Source organism: Microcaecilia unicolor, chromosome 11 (genome assembly GCF_901765095.1).
Source record: "Microcaecilia unicolor chromosome 11, aMicUni1.1, whole genome shotgun sequence".
NCBI lineage: Eukaryota > Metazoa > Chordata > Amphibia > Gymnophiona > Siphonopidae > Microcaecilia > Microcaecilia unicolor.
In genome coordinates this window covers 77,673,062-77,690,154 of record NC_044041.1, presented here as the reverse complement: position 1 = coordinate 77,690,154, position 17,093 = coordinate 77,673,062, and the positions used below count along the sequence as shown (strand labels likewise).

General features: G+C 45.0%; 1 protein-coding gene across 2 annotated transcripts in view; it reads right to left on the bottom strand.

The window, feature by feature from the left end:
• Nucleotides 1-3,092: 3,092 nt before the first annotated feature.
• MOB3A (MOB kinase activator 3A) overlaps nt 3,093-17,093 on the bottom strand; it is a 60,223-nt gene continuing 46,222 nt past the window's right edge. For both annotated transcript variants that reach the window (XM_030218178.1, XM_030218179.1), the window contains exons 2-4: nt 15,448-15,987; nt 15,026-15,228; nt 3,093-5,740 (exon numbers count right to left, since the gene is read on the bottom strand). In XM_030218178.1, the coding sequence (XP_030074038.1) occupies nt 5,711-5,740; nt 15,026-15,228; nt 15,448-15,865 (651 nt within the window). In that variant the 5' untranslated portion in view covers nt 15,866-15,987 and the 3' untranslated portion in view covers nt 3,093-5,710. The remainder of the gene's footprint in view (nt 5,741-15,025; nt 15,229-15,447; nt 15,988-17,093) is intronic.

Sequence of the window (17,093 nt, the reverse complement as noted above, 5' to 3'; positions counted from 1 at the left end):
GTTCGTTGCTGCAGTTTTGGGAGTCCAAGGAGTGTTCTCTCCACTTGCCCTAGCACAGCCTTCAGGGGATCCGGTCCAGAAGCACAGAAAGCGGACCCAGTCTCTGGCGTCATTGTCCCCTCGGCCTTCGGAGGGAGGGGGTCTTTCAGGCTTCTCTATCCTCACAGGCACAGCTAGAATTGGAAGAGGGAGAACTTATTTGTCCTGTTTGTCCAAATTTGATTGTAAGCTCTGTTGAGCTGGGACTGTCTCTTCATGATCAAGTGTACAGCGCTGCGTACATCTAGTAGCGCTATAGAAATGATAAGTAGTAGTAACTTGCTTAATTTTTAAATCCGGGTCAGAATGGAAGTCTGCCGCTCTAGCGCCACTGCTGGGCTACGTGAATGGATGGGGAGGTAGGGGAGGGCTGATATTGGGCCACTGGGATGGATGGGAGGGGGTAGGGAAAGGAAGGACTACAGGACAAATTTTAATTTTTGGTCCTTTATGTTGTAATTGATAAGGTTGGTCTATGTTCTACCTGTGACCGAACAGGTGAGAGATTCTGCTGGCATGTGGTTTGTGTGAGGATCTATGAGTCTGACTTGTCTGACTATTCCAATGGGATGTGTATTGCTGCTGTGCATATTCACTGCTGCTTTTTTAAAGGCACTGTTAACTGGTATTCCTGTTCAGAATTGGTGTTAAGGTTTGCAGCATAGGCTCTAAGAAGCATCTTTGCAGGATATAGGTGTTGCTTTACTAAGTATGTGGCAGTGATGGGATTTTGTGTTGCTGTTATTGAGGTGCTATCAGAATTTGAATACATTTTTCCTATGGAAAGCTGTTAAGAGGAAACATTCTAGCTATGCTCTGTATGTATCCCAATAAAGGCTACTTATAACCTATATACACAGTGCCCACCCATGTTAGCTCTGGGCCCACCCAAAATGTCAGGTCTGGCTACGCCACTGGAATAAAGGCATAAGAAATAAAACATTTTGAGCAGAACAACAAAGGAAAGGAGTAGCCTAGTGATTAGAGAAGCATATTGTGAACCAGGGAAGCCTGCTTCAAGTCACTTCTCTCTGCATTGCCTCAGGTACAACTTTAAGATTGAAAGCGCATCTGAGCAGGGAAATAACTTGAGTACCTGAAAGTAATTCACCTTGAGCTCTCATTTGGAGAAGGTGAGTAAAATGTAAAACTAGCACTAGAGCTAAGAAAACACTAGTCAGTACTTGGACAAATGCAACTGGTGTGAACAGTATCCCTACCATAAGGGCCCTTTTACAACACCACGGTAGAGCTACTGCTGGCCTACCACAGCATCTGGTAGTAGTGCTGCTCCCACCTTGTCTCATTTCTGACGTGACAGAATTTTTTTTTTTTTTTTTGCAGCAGGTTAGCACAAAAGTCCTTATTGTTTCCTAAGTAGGTGACAGTAAGGGTTTCCCCTCCCTCCCCCCCCCCCCCCCCCCCCCCCCACAATGGCCATACAGCAAGTGTGCACTTACTACACAGCCATTTCCTTTTTTGGCCTTTTACCCACTGTGGTAATAGGGGCCTCAGCGCACGGCAAATTCACAAACCAATGCCACCGCAGGGCCCCTTTTACCGCAGCTTGGTAAAAGGGGTTCGTTGTTTTTTATAGACTGCATTATCCTTTGTTCTGAGAAACTTAGGCTCTGGTGTACCTAGCCTAAGTTAGCTGTGCTCCCTGCTGAGAAAATGACCTCACTGCTCTAACTTCCCACAGAGAGGGAAGGTGGGGGGGTGGGGGGAAGCAAGGAGGCCAAGACACCCTGCCAACTCCAGTCTGCTCCCCAAGTCCTCACTTCCTCTCTTTTTAATCGTTCAACAAATTATCTGCTGCTTTCAAAACACACATGGATGTGGGCAGCAGAAGCTCAGATCCAGGCCTGCAGAAAGGTGGTACCTGTGTAAAATACTTCAGAAAGGTACACCAAACATCCTATTATAGTTTATTTATTTAGATTTTGCTCACATCTTTTTCAGTAGTAGCTCAAGGTGAGTTACATTCAGGTAACTCCTGATATTTCTCTGTCCCAGGAGGGCTCACAATCTAAGTTTGTACCTGAGGCAATGGAGGGTTAAGTGTCTTGCCCAAGATCACAAGGTGCAGCAGTGGGATTTGAACTGGCCACCTCTGGATTGCAGGACCAGTGCTCTAACCACTAGGCCACACTCTGGGCCTGTCCAGGAGGGACGCTAAGGAATATTGCTCTTGTAAAAGGATGTAAACAAGCACTGCTTGCATTCAGGAATTTCCTGCCAGGCTGGCTGCATAAGCACAACTGAGTCCAATTAGAAGACATGAGCATATGCAAAAACTACATGCACACCGGAATGCAGTCCAGCTACTTTCACATGCTCACAGATCTATTCATGTTATTCCCCCTCCCCCGCTTCCTATTCTCTTTCATGTCCCCTTTAAGATTTACTTTAACTCACAAGCTATTTCATGAAGGAATTCCCCCATCCTGCACTCAGCCTCTGCTCACCACTTGTTGCTTCCTCTTGTCCCACTATTCAGCATTTATCTGCATCGCTCTTACCTTATGGAACCCTTCCCATGGGAGCTTTGTGTCAAACAGTCTTATCCAATATTTAGGACCGCCCTGAAAACCCACCTATTTTCACTAGTCTTCTCAAATATCTAGGAGATAGTGTGGACGGGCAGTAAGCGTGCAGTTTATATATTTTTTTTTCTCTCCTTGTCAGATCCTATCCTCTTCTGTGGCTTTCCTCTGTCCTTTCTTAGTTCCTTTCTTTTCCTGTAATTCTTATTGAAAACCACTGACTTTACTTGAAAGGTGGTATATCAAATGTCCAATAAACTAAACTAATACATGGAAGGTGTGAATGTTTACTGCTCACAGGTTTCAATTCCAACCCTTGTATATAAGAGCAGGAATGGTCTAACTAGCTATCCTATCAGAGGAAAGAACAAATGTGGTACAAGTGTACAGCAGAAGCTTGAGAATAAGGGTACTAAAAGGTAATGTCTGTTGTAGAAAATACAGCACAGGATGGGATTTTGTACTTTCAACAATGGCAAAAACACTCAAACAGAAATGAAACATTGGTCACATAAATACTGCACCATTTATTCCTGCTATCATTCATATCAAACATCAGTATTAAAACAGATCAAGGATTATCAAAACTAACCCCATTTATAAAAAGTACAAGAATTTAAGTAAAAACAATGCAATTTTTGTGGTTATCAAAGTACACACGTTTCCTATTCCAAGGCAGTCATATGAGAGCTGAGAACAGCAGGCAAAAATTAACAACTGGGAATGCCAGGTAAAGGCTACACAATAGCAGCTGTACCTTCTACCTCTAGGCTACATTAGCTGGGTCACCCTGCAAGCCACTTTCAACACTGCAACAAGTGTTTGGGGAGGAAAAGAGAAGACACCAACTGGGTATTACTCTGTCTAATCCATGATGAGGCCGTTTGAATGGTGTCACAAATTCTATGATGGCCCTGTGTTACAGTTCTTGCTGAAGGGTTTCTCAAATACAGTCCCCTATAGATGTCATGGAAAAAGTCTGCTGATGTTAACTGAGGATTTAAGAAAAAAATTGTCAAACACAACCAACAGCAAGACCTGGTGGTCATACTGAGGCTATCATCTGCTACAAGAAGTCCTGTTTCAGCTGCTACATGATGTTCTGGCTTCTACAAAGGAATGGCAGAAGCAATGGAATGCAAAAAAAAAAAAAAATTTAGAGCCAGGAGTGAGGATGAACAAGATCGTTACAGAGTGAGTGCAAGTGTGTATACAAACAAGATTGTTAAGAGAGTGAGTGTATGGACGAACAAGATTGTTATAGAGTGTGTGTGATTCAAAACCTACTTTTTGTTAATATAAGAAAACAAAGGTTAAATATTTACCACACTGCATACAGCTGAGGTATTTCATCCTCCAATTTTTAAACTTGGAGAAATAGGTGTGCCCATTATTGGCAAATAGAAGATTTAAATGAATGAAAATTAGCGAGGTTTGTTTTATTCGTGACTGCAATTTTGTTAACAATAGCCCAATTATTTTGTTTTCAGTAATGGCAGGGGATTGAGAACAGTAAAGAGAAGAAAAGAGCTGACCCCCCCCCCCCCTCATTATAAAAAATGAAAATAAATCAAGAATGATATTGCCTGGTGCTCAAAGAGCGAATCATAAGAGCTTAATCTTAGTGGTACCACATAGCCAGTCTTCCCTGACTTTATCAAGAAATCACATCATGAAATTCTAGCAAAAAACATTCACTAAAAATAAGTGATTTAAATTTAAAAATGTATAAAAATGTAAAAAATAGATGCTAAATATATCATACAGATTTAACTCATGCTCAAATGAAGAATTCCTTTTCAAAATATGCAGTCTCAAAACTGAGGACTGCTCCACAGGAAACAAAAGTTCAGCATCTTATCTGAAAGACACACTGGCCATACTTAAGAACAAGTACTGTGCAGATCTGAGGGCCCCAAACCTTTCAGAAGGCAGCCATACAAGATATTTCAAGTCATGGAAAGGGTGTGTGTGAGTCCCATCAAAATATGAGTGCGGTAGAGGAGTCCCTTTTTTGGTGTTTGCCAAGTTGTTGCAATGTCACACTCATCTTTGGCAGGTGAAGCCTGGGAACCCTGCCAGCCTGCATAAAAAAACAACCTTTCTTTTGTGGGCTAAAGTAAGATAAGCTGGAAAAGAAAAGTGAGACAGACAACCCAATTTGAGCTGCTGAATCTCGATTGCCTACAGCCTCTTAATTTCTTTTGGGATCAATCTGGACAAAAATCTGATGCATTCTTATTCTCTCCATTTTCTCTAAAGTCTGGCTTTCGAAGTCCTTGTCCATTCTTAAGAAGCAAAACACCACACAATGTTCTTCTGAAGTTTAGATAGGCATCAGAAGGCTGTCACACAAACTGCTGAACATGTATGAGGGATTAGTTCTGATCTAGACTGTCCTGATGTAATCCAGAGGAATATTACAAGGCTACCAAATAAACCAAAAAGATGATCAAGTGTACACAGCTTTATAACACAGACATGTTACTTTTCACTCTGCTGGTTACACAAGATCTTAACCTGTTTTTGCTCTTTTTTTTTTTCTCCACACTAGCTTTCTACAACAATTTTGGAACACTGAACAAAAACAGATTAAAAAGTAAGCTTTTTTTTTTTCTCTCTTCTTAAAAGAATGGAAATCTATATATTACATGCCTAAGAAACCAGACAAGTACTCAGTTATACAAGAATACAAGTGTAACCACCCCCCCACCCCCCAATTACCTTTACACCTCCAAGTTACTGTAAGTTTGGATAACTGGCCTATGAACTGAAGGCTATGGTATTCCAAGAGGTAAAAGCACCTGCACTGTCTTGCAATAGCATTTACTCCAAAGAAACATGCTAAGCTCGGTCTGCCCTGCAGGACATATGTAAATGAAGTGGTAAATAATAAAACTACATTAATTGTTTAAAAGTCTCTTTTAAAAAATCCAAACAATCACAGTTGGAACAGACCCAGAGGTGGTATCTGTCAAAGCTTTCTGCATAAAAAAAATAGACATTTTAGTTTTTAAAAAGTCTCTGATCTCCCAAGTGACATCTCTGCTGTGGTGGTGAGATGATTTCAGCAGTATGGACATGTTCCAGGTGACTGAGAAGTAGAGGGAAGGAAGACCCAGCTCTCAGTGGCACATCCGTGAAGTCATTTCCTTCTGTTAACCACAAAGAGTAAGATTAGCGAGTATATGTGCCATATCAAAATTAGAATGCAATCACATCTCTCTAGCCAATGGAAAGTTAGAACTAGAATTCCAACCAGGATCCCTTACTACAGGATCAAAGGTGACTTGTTACAATACCACCAATACTCTTTGAGAGACTGGGCAAATCATTTTGTTTTCCATTGCCTCAGGTGTCTACTTATTGTTAAGCTCTCTGAGGAAGGCACATATTTTAACTCAATAACGTATCATCATTGTTCAGTGCTGCATATGTCCAGTAGTGCTATATATATAACACATGAGAATAAGAATGGGATGTAAGTTCTACTATAAATAAGACCAACTATAAAATATAGTCTGTCTGTTTTCTGATTTATTGAATTATACCCATTATGTTACACTTGTTCTTTATGTAACCAATTGTCAGGATGTATTATTGTAAGCCACAATGAGTCTGCAAATAGGTGGGAAAATGTGGGATACAAATGCAACAAATAAATATTACCACAACTATGAATTATCCAATCACTACATGCTTCAACAATTATATTAAAATAGTATGAAAATATAAAATCACGTGCTTTTAGTACTGCTGTGCATGCAACCTAAACATGTCACACCACTACCCTTAACAACATACCAACCAACTACTACCTACCACCCTGATGCATAACAAGATCAATACATCCAATCAAGTCTGTACAAGGGGTGATGTACTTATCTCAACAGTCCTCCAACAGTTTGTTCAAATAGGAAGTCCACATTGCTCCACCCAGCACTGATGCGGTACAAACAGTTATATATCCAAAACATGCTCCATAATCAATGTATTATCCAGTTGAATCACCATCCAGGGATGTAACAATCCCCTCCCCAAAAAAGAAAAAAAAAATCTTGTATGTCGTAGGGTGCCACGACCTTGTGTTTCACCATGAAGAAAGGACAATAATGCTAAAACTTGAACCCATATCGAAAATATCACATAACACAGCGGGTCTACCAAAAGACACCTGCAGTGTTATGTGCGAGCCTGGAATGGAGTCTTCAATCATTCATTAGTCTATGAATCAATATAAGATATCCGACCCCTGACGCCGCCTTTTGGAGCAAAACATGGACCGTGTTGGGTCTGGTGATATTTTCGATATAGGTTCAAGTTTTAGCATTATTGCCCTCGCTTCATGGTGAAACACAATGTTGTGGGACCCTACTGCATACAAGAATTATTTTTTTTTTGGGGGGGGGGGGGGGGGGGAGGGATTGTTACATCCCTGGACAGTGATTCAACTGGATAATACATTGATTATGGAGCACGTTTTGGATGTATAACTTTGTACCACATCAGTGTGGGGTGGAGCAATGTGGACTTCCTATATTGAACAAACTATTGGAGGACTGTTGAGATAAGTACATTAACCCTTGTAGAGACTTTTTTGGATGAATTGATCTTGTTATGCAGCAGGGTGGTGGGTAGTAGTTGGTATGTTGTAAAGGGTAGTGGTGTGATATGTTTAGGTTGTGTGCACAGCAGTACTAAAAACATGTGATTTTATATTTTCATACTATTTTAATATAAAGTTTGAAGCATGTAATAAAATGTTTGGATAAAATTCATAGTTGTGGTAATATTTTATAGTTAACAGGATTACAACTATATTGCAAGGGAAAATTAGGTTCTTACCTTGGTAATTTTCTTTCCTTTAGTCACAGCAGATGAATCCATTACGAATGGGTTGTGTCCACCTACCAGCAGGGGGAGATAGAGAACACTGAAAACCATAGTGCCTCTAGGACGGCTAGCTCCATCTGCCTCTCAGTATTTTGAAGCTTCCAAAGCAGTGTTAAACCGCAAAGTAGCAGAACATGAACTTTCCTCATAGCAAACGAACGCCCCAGAACAGGAGCAATAACACAAAGGAGGGACGAACTCAACCTCCTGTAGTAGAAAAGAAATCCTGAAGACTGTTTTCCAACTTCTCCCAATGAGGGAACATGTCTGCAGGAAAAACTGAACACAAAACAGAGTCAATCAGGGAGGGATCATGGATTCATCTGCTGTGACTAAAGGAAAGAAAATTACTAAGGTAAGAACCTAATTTTCCCTTCCTTGTCATCAGCAGCAGATTAATCCTTTACGAATGGGATGTATCAAAGCAATCCCTAGATAGGGCAAAAACAAGCCACACCATGCGCAAGCACTTGTGCTCCAAAAAGTGTCCCCCCTCCTGGCAGCCACATCCAGCCTGTAATGACAGGCAAAAGAGAGCTTAGAAGCCCAAGTAGCTGCACTACATATCTCTTGAAGAGAGAGTGCTCCTGTCTCAGCCCAAGAGGAGGAAATCGCTCTTGTGGGAAGTGCCTTAAAGACGTCAGGTGGAGGCCGGCCAGATAGATATGCAGAAAAAATGGCTTCCTTAAGCCAACTGGCTATAGTGGCTTTAGACGCTGGAGACCCTCTGCGAGGACCTGACAACAATACAAAAAGGTGATCAGAGGTCCTGAAAGCATTTGAGATCTGCAGATACTGCAACAGAGCCCTGCACACATATCCAGAAGGTGCAACTGCCCAAAAGATTCCGGAAACTCCTCCCTGGTAAAGGAGGGCAAAAAAATAGGCTGGTTTAGGTGAAATGCTGAAACCACCTTAGGCAGGAAGGAGAGACCAGTACGTACAGTAACTCCGGACTCTGAGAATTGCAGAAATGGGTCTCGACAGGACAGCGCCTGGAGCTCAAACACCAGTCTCGCCGATGTAATGGCCACCAAAAAGACTGTCTTTAGAGTCACATCCTTCTCCGAAGCTCGCCTCAGTGGCTCGAAGGGCAAACACTGAACAGCCTTTAATACTAGCCCCAGGTTCCATGCCGGACAAGGGGCCCGACCGGGAGGCTGGAGCCGAAGCACCCCTTTAAGAAACCATGCAATGTCCTGATGCTCAGCCAGGGAGAGGCCCGAGACCTTCCACTGAAACATGCCAACGCTGCTACTTGAACACGCAGGGAATTATAGGCCAAGCCTTTTTGTACACCATCCTGCAAAAAGTCAAGTATCGGTGAGACAGAAGCCCGCATGGGTGCGATCGCTTTAGAAGCGCACCAAGCCTCAAACTGGTGCCAGATCCGAGCATAGGCCACGGAAGTGGAACACTTGTGGGCCTGCAAGAGAGTGGAGATGACCTTGTTAGAATAGCCCTTGTCTCTCAATTGCGCCCTCTCAATAGCCATGCCATAAGACCAAAGCGGCATGGATCCTCCATCGTCACCGGGCCCTGCGTCAACAGGTTCGGTACCAGAGGCAAGGGAAGGGGAGCCTCTACAAGCATCCGCCGGAGGTCCGCCTACCATGGCCGCCTGGGCCAATCCAGGGCAATGAGGATCATCACTCCTTGATGCAGCCAAATTCGCAGGAGACGCCGCACTATTAAGGGCCAAGGAGGGAACACATACAGGAGGCCCGGAGGCCAGGGTTGAGCCAAGGCATCCAACCCCGCTGAGCGAGGATCTCTCCATTTGCTGAAAAACGACGGGAGACTTTGGCATTTGTGTTTGAGGCCATAAGATCCGTTACGGGCGTTCCCCATTTGGCACAGATCTGAAGGAACACTTCGTCTGCCAGTTCCCACTCCGCAGGGTCGATTTGATACCTGCTTAGAAAATCGGTTTGCACATTGCTCTGACCTGCTATGTGAGCTGCTGACAGAAGCTGCAGATGTAGCTCGGTCCAGTAGCATATGTGAGCGGCCTCTGCGGCCAGTGCTTGGCACTGAGTGCCGCCTTGACGATTTATGTAGGCCACTGCTGTCGTGTTGTCTGACAGATCTCTGACAGCCAGTCCCTCCAGAGTCTTGTGAAAGACCAGAAGAGCCTGGATTATCGCTCTCAGTTCCAAGCGATTGATGGACCACCTCGTTTCCTCGGGTGTCCACAGACCCTGGGCATAGCTTCCCTGGCAATGTGCTCCCCAGCCCTTCAGGCTGGCATCCGTTACCACCAGGCACCAATCGGAAAGCGCTAGTGGCATTCCTTGGCGCAGCATGCTGTCTGAGAGCCACCACTCCATACTGAGTAGGGCTGCAGGGAGCCACGAGAGTCTGCATTGATAATCCTGGGACATAGGAGACCATCGTTGAAGCAGGGCAATCTGCAGAGGTCTCATGTGCGCTCTCGCCCATGGCACCACTTCCAAGGTGGCAGTCATCGACCCCAACAGCTGGACAAAGTCCCAAGTTCGCGGGCCAGGCATCCACAGGAGCAGACAGACCTGATTCTGAAGATTGCACCGCCTTTGGTCAGGTAGAAAGACAAACCCCGAGGCAGTGTTGAACCGGACCCCCAAATATTCTAGAGATTGAGAGGGTGGTCAGGTGACTTTTGGGTATATTGACAACCCAGCCCAGAGATTGCAGTACTGAGACCACTCTGGCTGTTACGTGACGACTCTCTTCTGCAGAGTCCGCTCTGATGAGCCAGTCGTCGAGGTAAGGGAGAACCCGGATACCCTCTCGCCTGAGAAAGGCAGCTACTACCACCATTACCTTGGAAAAGGTTCGGGGAGCTGTGGCGAGGCCAAAAGGCAAGGCCTGAAACTGTAAATGTTTTTCCAACACCGCAAACTGGAGGAACCGTTGGTGCGGGGGCCATATAGGAATGTGCAAGTAAGCTTCTTTCAGGTCCAGAGACGTGAGGAACTCTCCTGGCTAAACTGCCGCAATGACGGAGCGCAGGGTTTCCATGTGAAAATGCCGTACTCTTCGTGACTCGTTGACTTTAAGTCGAAAATGGGCCGATAAGACCCGCCTTTTCGCGGCACCACAAAATAAATGGAGTAACGACTGCAGCTGTGTTCGGCGGGAGGCACAGAGATCACCGCTCCAAGATGCAACAAGACTTGTAAGGTCTCCTCTACTGCCGCCCGTTTGATGGCAATGCCACATCGGGACTCCACCAACACGTCTCTCACCGGGGCACCGAATTCCAATCGGTAACCTTCTCTGATCAGGTCCAGGACTCACTGATCTGAGGTAATCTTGGTCCACTCTTCGAGAAAAAGGAAAAGGTGTCCTCCTACAGCTGTAAAGGAGGAGTGGACCGGCGTCCCATCATTGTGGAGGACGGCCCTGAACTCCTGGCCTTCAGCCTGCCGCTGCGGAGCGTTTGTCCGCGCGAAAGGAGTTCCTTTGCTGAAAACGGGCACGTTGAGTAAACCCAGCAGACCCTTGTAAGAAGGCCGCAGCCTATCCTCAGGTAACCTCTGGGGTTTAGCATCCCCCAGGTCTTTCACAATCTTCTCCAACTCCTCTCCAAATAACAGAAGGCCCCGAAAGGGCAACTTCACCAGCCTTTGCTTAGAGGCCATGTCAGCCGCCCAATGCCGTAGCCATAGAAGGCGGCAGGCAGACACCGCCAGAGGCATCTGTTTAGCCGAAGCTCTGACCAGATCATAGAGGGCGTCAGCTAAAAATGACAAGGCCGACTCCATTTGTGGTGCAACCTCAGCGAGGGACTCCGTACCATCCATGGGCTGTTCCACTGCCTGTTGTAACCAAGAGAGGCAGGCTCGAGCAGCATAAGAAATGAAAACAGACGCCCTTAAGGCCAGGCCCGAAATCTCAAAGGACCATTTTAGCGCTGATTCCAGCCGCTGGTCCTGAATGTCCTTCAGGGCGACCCCTCCCTCTACTGGGAGGGTGGTCTTTTTTGTCACCGCCGTGACTAAGGCACCCACTTTAGGCATCCCAAAACGGGCCAAGTGCTCCTCACTCAGAGGGTAAAGATGCCCCATCGCCCTGGCCACTTTCAAGGGCCCCTCAGGGTCAGCCCATTGAGCAGAAATAAGCTCTTGGATGGAGTCATGCAAAGGAAAGGCTCGAGCAGGCTTCTTAGTACTCGCCATCCTCAGATTACCAGAGGAGGCCTCGCCTTTAACAGGATCATCAATAGAGAGGGCCTGTAAGGCATCAGAGATAAGTGCTGGCAGCTCATCGCGGTGGAAAATCCGAACTGCAGTGGGATCATCCAGATCCAGTGGCAAACTGACACCTTCCTCTGGCTCCTCAGACCACGAAGGCCTGCCAGATCCTTCAGTCCCCACAGCCCGACCACGGGGGGGGGGGGGGGGGGGGGGGGAGGAGGAGGGGAGTGCGCCACCCTCCGACGGGGAATTTACCCGTCTATGCTTAGCGTGCATCCAATGCTCAGGGTAATCCACGTCTGACATCAACCCTGGGCCATCATCAGTCGGAGGGGGACCAGGTAGCAAAGCAGTGTCAGACACCTGCAGCAGAGCTCTTTTCAGCATGAAGGCTTTATGTAAAATAAGCACAAACTCAGGGAAGAAAAACTCACCCTGACCTCCCGTCTCTGAATTAGGAGCCACGGGGAACGGAGCTCCTCTGGTAGCCTTGGCCCGAGGCGCCCCTCTGCTCTCAGACTCCTCCGCAACCGCGGGGGTCAAGCTATGCGGTGCTTCCAAGATGGCGCCCGCTGCCAGCTCCATCAAGCGGGAAGAATCATCACTCGCCATGCTCGTACTGGCTCTACCGTCTAAACAGCACGTTTTACAGAGCCCCGCTGCTGATCTGCGCTTGCCACAACGGGAACAGCGCTTAACTCCCTCAGCAGCCATCGCCAAAAAACGGCGGAACAAAATTCAAAATGGCGGCTTTGCGCCAAAATCATCCCGATTGGAACGCTATCCGCGGGCCCTCCCCGGAGGAGCTGAGTACCGCTCTTACCTCAAAGGACCGAGTCCACGAGCTCCAGTCACGCTGCACAGTCAGGAAAAGCCTCAGAAATAGCAGCACTGTCAAAGCGCGATTTTTAAAAAATTTTTAACGCTGTGAGGAAAGTTGGAGGCAAACAGCTACAGAGGTACTCCGGAGGCAGAAGAGGGTGGGAAAGGCAGGGAAAGGGCTAACCTATGTGCTTTTAAAGTGGGCTCCACTTAAAAAGCACAGGAGCCACCCCAGGCAGAATCTTCAAGGAGCTGAACAAGCTGTGTCCAACCCTGCTGGGAGATAGTGAAATGCTGAGAGGCAGATGGAACTAGCCATCCTAGAGGCACTATGGTTTTCAGTGTTCTCTATCTCCCCCTGCTGGTAGGTGGACAACCCATTCGTAAAGGATTCATCTGCTGCTGATGACAAGGAATGTATTTATTTACCCATGTGATATAAAGTTTAGTCCTACTACAGGCACTTTAACAGAGGGGTTGGGGGGAACTAGTTAAACTTCATCTCGAAAATCCATATAAAATTTCACCAAAATGTTATACATTTTGAACCTAATCCTCTTCACTTTCAGGTATAATACAGTTCAGTTTTCTGCTTTCCCATTTCTATGGTGGTGAACGCACATGTAGAAGAGTTTTCATTAAGCAGAGAACAAGACGTAAGGAGAAATTAGATCTTACCTGCTAACTTGCTTTCCTTTAGGACCTCCAGACCAGCCTAGAAAGATACTGATGGTTTTGCACTCCTTCCAGTATTCTCAGTCTCCACCTGCTGGAAGGAGTGCACAACCCAACAGCATCTTTCTGGGCCAGTCCGGAGGGATGCTAAGGAAAGTGAAGTTACTCACCTATAGCAGGTGGTGTTCTCCAAAGACAGCGGTATAATATCCACATCGATAGGCAACATCACTGATGCAGTTGCTCCCCAGAGTTACTTTCCAAAAGCTTTTGGAAGTGTACTACTGTGTATGCATGCCTCTTCCTTCCCACTATAGTCGCACAGGACCAAGCCAGTCTAATTAATACTACAGCTGATGGAATTCTCCAAGGGGATGTGGGCAGGGCATTATGGATATGCATCCTGCTGTCCTCAAAGAATACCTGCTACAGGTATACAGGTAACTTTGCTTTCTCTGAGGACAAGCAGGATGATATCTACACCAATGGGAATCCCCAGCTACCAGGCTGTCTGTGAAACAAAAAGGGTTAAATCTGAAGTCCTGTGGGTATTTTTCAACAGACGAACAGAAATGAAAAGGGCTTTTTGGGGGGGGGGGGGGGGGGGGGGGGGAAGAGAGGAGATGCAGTTGGATTATAGACCCAAATTCTGAAAGACTGTCCAAACCGGCTGTTACATCGGGAGTCCTGTTCTAGGCAGTAACAAGATGTGGATGTGTGGACAGATGACCACGTTGCAGCTCTGCAAATCTTCTCTATAGAGGCTTAATTCAGGTGGGGTACTGATGCAGCCATGGCTCTAACATGAGTAATGATGTAATCCTCCAGACACAGCCCAGCTTGGGCATAAGTGAAAGAAATGCAGTCTGCTTGCTAACTGGATACAGAGCATGTTTACCAATGGCAGCCCCCAACCTGCTGGAGTTAAAAGAAACAAAGCTGGGTGGATTGTCTATGGGCTTTAATCCACTCCAGATAGAAGGCCAAGGGTCTCTTGTAGTCTAAAGCGTGTAGTGCGATTTCAGCTTAGTAGGCATGTGGTTTAGAGAAAAACGTTGGCGGAACAATTGACTGGTTTAGATGGAATTCCAACCTGAGAAAGGAACTTTGGGTGCAGACACAGCATTACTCTGTTGTGATGAAATTGTGTAATATGGACCAGCAACTAGAGCCAGAAGCTCTCTAAACCTGTGTGCTGAAGTGACTGCCACCAAAAACAGGTACCCTATGGCTCAAAAGGGAGTTATCAACTAGATGAGAATGACACCGAGATCTCTTGACACCATGGAAGGCTTGAAAGGGGGTTTTAGTGACAAACCCCTCATCTAAAAAAAAACAAAAACTAATGGCTGAGCAGAGATGGGAATTACCCTCTACATGGTGATCTCCTATTGCACTAAGGTGAACCCTTACAGAGTTGTTTTTTTAGACCAGAATATATGCAAGCTGTTTTTGTGTATGACATTAGAGGACCCCTCGTTCTATGTGATGAGGGTCAGAAAGCAAGCCAGTCTCCACAGAACCTGGCAAGCTAGTTCCAGGACAGCCATATTTGCCTCGGCCATGATGGAGAGATGTCTATCTTGAGTTTAAGGAGAGTTTACGTACAGAAGGCCCATTCCCCAACTGAGGAGAAAAGAATGCAAAGCTAGCCTGCTGTGTGATCCCGTTCTGGAACAGGACTTGGGGACTTCATTTAGTGTTTTATTCTTCAGTATTTTTGTTTTCTTTTTCTATGCTGCTATTTAGGTTACCACTGTAATCCAACTTGAACTGCTGATGCTAGATTGGTACACTATAACAATATATACATTTACACTGTGACCACAAACCTGAGCCAAGACAACCCACATTACCACCATCACTTACCAGGGGCTCCAATTCCTTGTTATCCGTCAGATTGAACTCCGTGACAAAATAGTAGAAGTGCTTGTAGCAGGTGTTGACGTGAGCTTCGGCCCCCATCTGGATGATCCTATCAAAGTGGTGGATATAGACGTGCACGAAGACTCTGAAGAGCCGTGACAGAATCTTTTTCACCACCTGTAGAAAGTTCCTAGGGAACGGAGTACCTGTGTGAAGAAATAAATAGGTATCAAGCATTGCAATGCCTTCAGGGACACATATGCAAATATAGACAGCACAAAGACGCTCACCCTTACGTCATTGTCAATATGCTACATTAGACAACATTTATAAGCATAATTGAAGAAGTTCTTCAGATAGGTTACAGTCTGAATAGCTGTGCGACTTAAGATTTAGTTTAAGGTATAAATGAGACCAAGACTCACCGACATTGGTGGGGAAAATATCTTCATTGTTTATCTGCACTTCAATCCAGTCCATTAAAAGATTCATGTACCTGGGAGCAGAGAGGGCAGTCGGCTTCCGGTACCTGTGTTCATCCTGCCAGCGATACTCATACTTTGGGCCCCCAGACATGATGGGACAAGACTGCTCAGTGCAGCTGTCACTAATGGTGCCATAGATCAGATTGATGCGGTTGAAGAAGTCTACCACATGCACTGCCACCCAATCATTCTGATCTTCCCCATGTGGCAGCTGAACAGCCAGCTTCAAGTCCAGACCTGCATTAAGTGATGCCTGGGCCTTCTTGTGTAGCTCAAACCTCTGCGTTCCAGGTTCAAACTTCCGCTTGGGACGAAAGGTTCTGTCTTTGTTAAATACCTGCTTTAGAGGGTTTGACATGTTTGATTTTCTTCTTTGTTATGGCTTTTAGCCACAATGTCCCAAGATTCCCACCAAATCACCTCTTCACCTTTCAAGGACACGAGATGCTGATCTCATCTATCACTGTGCTTTTCGAAGCCCTACAACGAGAAAAAAAAATGATATTCAATCAGGTTATTTTCATAAATTTAAAACAAAACACTCACTGAAGTTTAGGTACATTTTGTTGAACAGATTATGTAAAGAGAATTTGGGACCAGACTTAAAAATCTGGAATTTATCACCTTATATATAATGTTCTCCCAAGTTCTATGCCTATTTGATCATCAAAAAACAATGTAGAAAAGCTATTTAAACTTTCAGTTTTTATGCAGTTGATTAAACAGTTTCCACCTGTTTTCCCAAATCATTTGGGTCATAAAACAAAAAAGAACTACTGTGCTCAAAATGTGAAACAAGCAACGCTCTTCTCTGTTCAATGATACAATGAAACTGTTCAAATAATCTTTTACGATCCCCCCTTAAACTGAGAATCGAGCTTAGATACTTACCTATCTTTTGTAAACGACTCAAGGCCCACTTCTTCAAACAAAACAAAAAACCCTTCCACAAATTCCACTGTGAATCAGCTATGAATAATCATTACTCTCACTCAGCAATGTACCCTCTTATCCCTTACCTGGTCATGAATCCGCACATTAGCTTCCACTAATAGATCCACCTCCCCACCCTGCTGCCCTTCCCCTGTCCTTCATATTTCCTCTTGCCTCACTTCTCTCCCTATCCCTCTTCAAGTCACTTGGATTCTATATAATTCAGATTCCCTATCTTATTGTATTTCTTAGTTTCATGTAAGCCACATTGAAACAATGCGGGATAGAAATGCTGCAAATAAATAAAAATATATTTTCTCTCTATTAACAAGCTGTTCACCAATAGCAAGACCAAAAATGTGTCTTCAACAAGGATGATAAACTGAATTCAACCAGTTGGAGCAATATTTCTGACCTCTCTGGTTGAGTTCAGTTTGTCGATGGTTCTGCTATCAGGATGGAGGATCCCTGGCAGATTTTGGTGAAAAAAACCCCAAGTATTGATTAAATAATTAATACCAGAGCTACAACTGTCTCTCAAGGTCCTCAATTTAACACATTGGTCTTTATGAAACTATGAATCTTAACTACCATTACTGCTGATTTTACTTGTCACTCCAATAAAACAGGTACCCTTCAACTTTCAAACATTG